Source organism: Austrofundulus limnaeus, unplaced genomic scaffold, assembly GCF_001266775.1.
Source record: "Austrofundulus limnaeus strain Quisiro unplaced genomic scaffold, Austrofundulus_limnaeus-1.0 Scaffold1346, whole genome shotgun sequence".
Lineage (NCBI taxonomy): Eukaryota > Metazoa > Chordata > Actinopteri > Cyprinodontiformes > Rivulidae > Austrofundulus > Austrofundulus limnaeus.
Window position 1 is genome coordinate 71807 of NW_013953748.1, and position 2654 is coordinate 74460.

The 2654-nt window shown below is 45.6% G+C and overlaps 1 protein-coding gene across 1 annotated transcript in view; it reads left to right on the top strand.

Annotated features, from left to right (window-relative positions):
- thrap3b (thyroid hormone receptor associated protein 3b) overlaps positions 1–1974 on the top strand; it is a gene marked incomplete at its 3' end in the record, with an annotated part of 17460 nt that extends 15486 nt beyond the window's left edge. The window contains 4 exon segments of the mRNA XM_014031911.1: positions 595–670; positions 1124–1278; positions 1350–1581; positions 1828–1974. Of these exon segments, the coding sequence (XP_013887365.1) occupies positions 595–670; positions 1124–1278; positions 1350–1581; positions 1828–1974 (610 nt within the window).
- Positions 1975–2654: the final 680 nt, after the last annotated feature.

Genomic DNA, 2654 nt, shown 5'->3' on the forward strand with positions numbered 1-2654 from the left:
TCCTCCTGTCCTGTCCTCCTGTCCTCCTGTCTCCTCTTATCCTGTCCTCCTGTCCTGTCCTCCTGTCTCCTCCTGTCCTCCTGTCCTGTCCTTTCCCATCTATGAGATAAATCTTGTTCCAGCAGGAACTGAATCTGAATGTTTATAATTTGAAACTGAATGTTTCTACATATAGGTCAAATTAATCACTGCAATAAAATAACTTTGTGTGTTTTTGTCACTTTTACAGTGGATTGCATCAACTCTGTTACATCCAGAAGGGAAACTTCACCAAAGTGAAACATAAATCTGTGGATCTGTGTTTGATTACTCTGCCTGGCTTTCTCAAGGACCAGAATGTGACACAAACATCTGAATTATGGAACTGAAAGTGAAAGTAGTCAAACTGAATTTTAATAAACCAAAATACAGTTTCAAAGCAAATTAATTCAGATACAAAACTTTAAATTCAGTTTCAGTTTAGTGAAATTAATTTTCAAACCAAAGCGTTCAGATTCAGTTCCTGCTGACACAAGGTTTATTCTGTACCCGTCCTCCTGTAGAGCAGCTTATCTGCTGTCGGTCTTCTCTAACCTCCTCGTCTTCCTCCTGCAGGAGAATCGATGTCTCCCCCAGTGCCTTTAAGAGGCACCCCCCCGCGTTTGAGGATTTGGACGAGACGAGCTACAAGGTGACGAGCACTTTTGAAATGTGACATACGTGGAGTGTGAGGCCATCCCGAGCAGCAGTGTTCAGCTTTGTGCTTTTCTTTCAAAGGATGCATATTTCTAAATCAAAAGAACCCAAATGTGTTTAATAAGTGCCAAGAAAGCCCGCAGCCTAAGAGATATGGTTAATGATTGGGTATGTACCAACCCGAGCAAAGGCTTAAAGGAAGTGAATTAAGATCCAGAGTCCAAGCCTCTCATGGGACGATTATCTGTGCCTTTACCTTGTGAGTATTTCCTCTGACAGAAGCACCCAGCCTCAAACTGTGCCCTCAGTTTATGTTCATGAGCTTCATGCATGTGTGCACAACACAACTTTCAATCATAGTTACTGCAGCAGTAAGCAACACTTGACTTCTGACTGGGTGGACTCTGGTCCTGCTGCCTCAGGCTCTAACAGGATCTGGTCTCTGCAGGACCCCAGTAAAAAGTTCAAAGGGGACGTGCTGGACCTGCGCCTGGATATAGAAAGAAGGAAGAGGTTCGCAGGGAAGGAGCGCCCCGGGGGCTCCCGAGGACCCAGCAGGGACAGGTCCTCTGACAAATCTGGGAAACACCACAAGAAGTCCAAGTAGGTCCACCACATGTTGTCCCCCGCCTGTAACCATGRCAACCAGTCTGACCCTGTGTTTCCTCCCACAGGAAGGGGAAGAAGAAGAGGGACCGCTCTCAGTCCTCCTCTTCCTCCTCCTCCTCCCCCTCCCCCTACCCTCCCCCCTTCAGAGGGAAGGAGTACATGGGGGAGGGGATGGAGCCCTCAGAGGAGGGCTACAGCCACCCCCGCTACCCCCCACGGGACTACAGCGGCCCCGGGGACCGGGGGCCCCGAGACTACGAGGGCCACGGAGCAGAGAGAGGAAGAGGCCGAGGCTTTGTGAGTTTGTTGTGTTTGTGTTTGTGTTGATTTGTTGTGTCCTCACAGCAGACACAGGCTCTGCTCTTCCTCCTCACAACAAGGACTTAATGATGAGGAGGAGGAGGAGGAGGAGGCCTTGTTCACATGAACGTAACGTAGTGTCAGTGGAGACCGGCCTCCTCACTGTGACCCCCCCCCCCATTCTGAGTTTGTGTCCAGCTGATGAAGATGAAGCTGTGTCTGATGCTCTTCATCTTGTCTCAGTTTCCCAGGATGAGAGGAAGAGGATGGAACAGAGGAAATTATCCTGGAAACAGCAACGGAAACCCACCTAACCCTAACCCACCTGCCCGCCCCCAGGAAGAGGACTGGGACCCCGAGTACACCCCCAAGAGCAGGAAGTACTACCTGGTCAGTTCCTGCTGACACCTGTACTGATGATTGACAGATGGTTGTTTACCAGGGTCTCTGCAGGGTCTCAGAGTATTGAAAGGTAATAAACACCACCTGTGTGTCAGTGGATGCTAGCTGTAGCTAAAGTTAGCTGGACAGGTGCAGCAGGTGCAGCAGGTGCAGCAGGTGAGGAGAGTAAAGTGATGACTTTAATAAGAATGACCTGGGAGATGACATCAATCAACAGGTGTGTGTTTACTGGAACAAACTGACACACTTTAACACTAAAATAGTTATATTAGTTTGAACAAAACAAAAGTAAATTAAAGCTGTCTCACATTTTTATTCTTTTTCCTCAAAACTCTGAGTGAGGGCATTCTCTGTGAACATGTCAGTTTCATGTGTTTGTAGATAAAAATGAGCTCATTTAAGTCCTTCACTGTGATAAAGTATTAAAGTCTGATCCCAAATAAACACTTTAGTTTAAATTCTCTAAATCCTGTATGTAAATATGATGCAGGGTCTCATGAAGTATAATTTACACACATCACATAGATCCTGTTGGTTTGGTTTATTTAGTAAGTTTTTATTATTTTCAATCATAGTTTTTAATTTAAAGTGTTTTTAGCTACAAGAAAGTTTATGAATTGTGATTTTTAAACATAAAAACCCTTCATACTATCATATTACATATACAT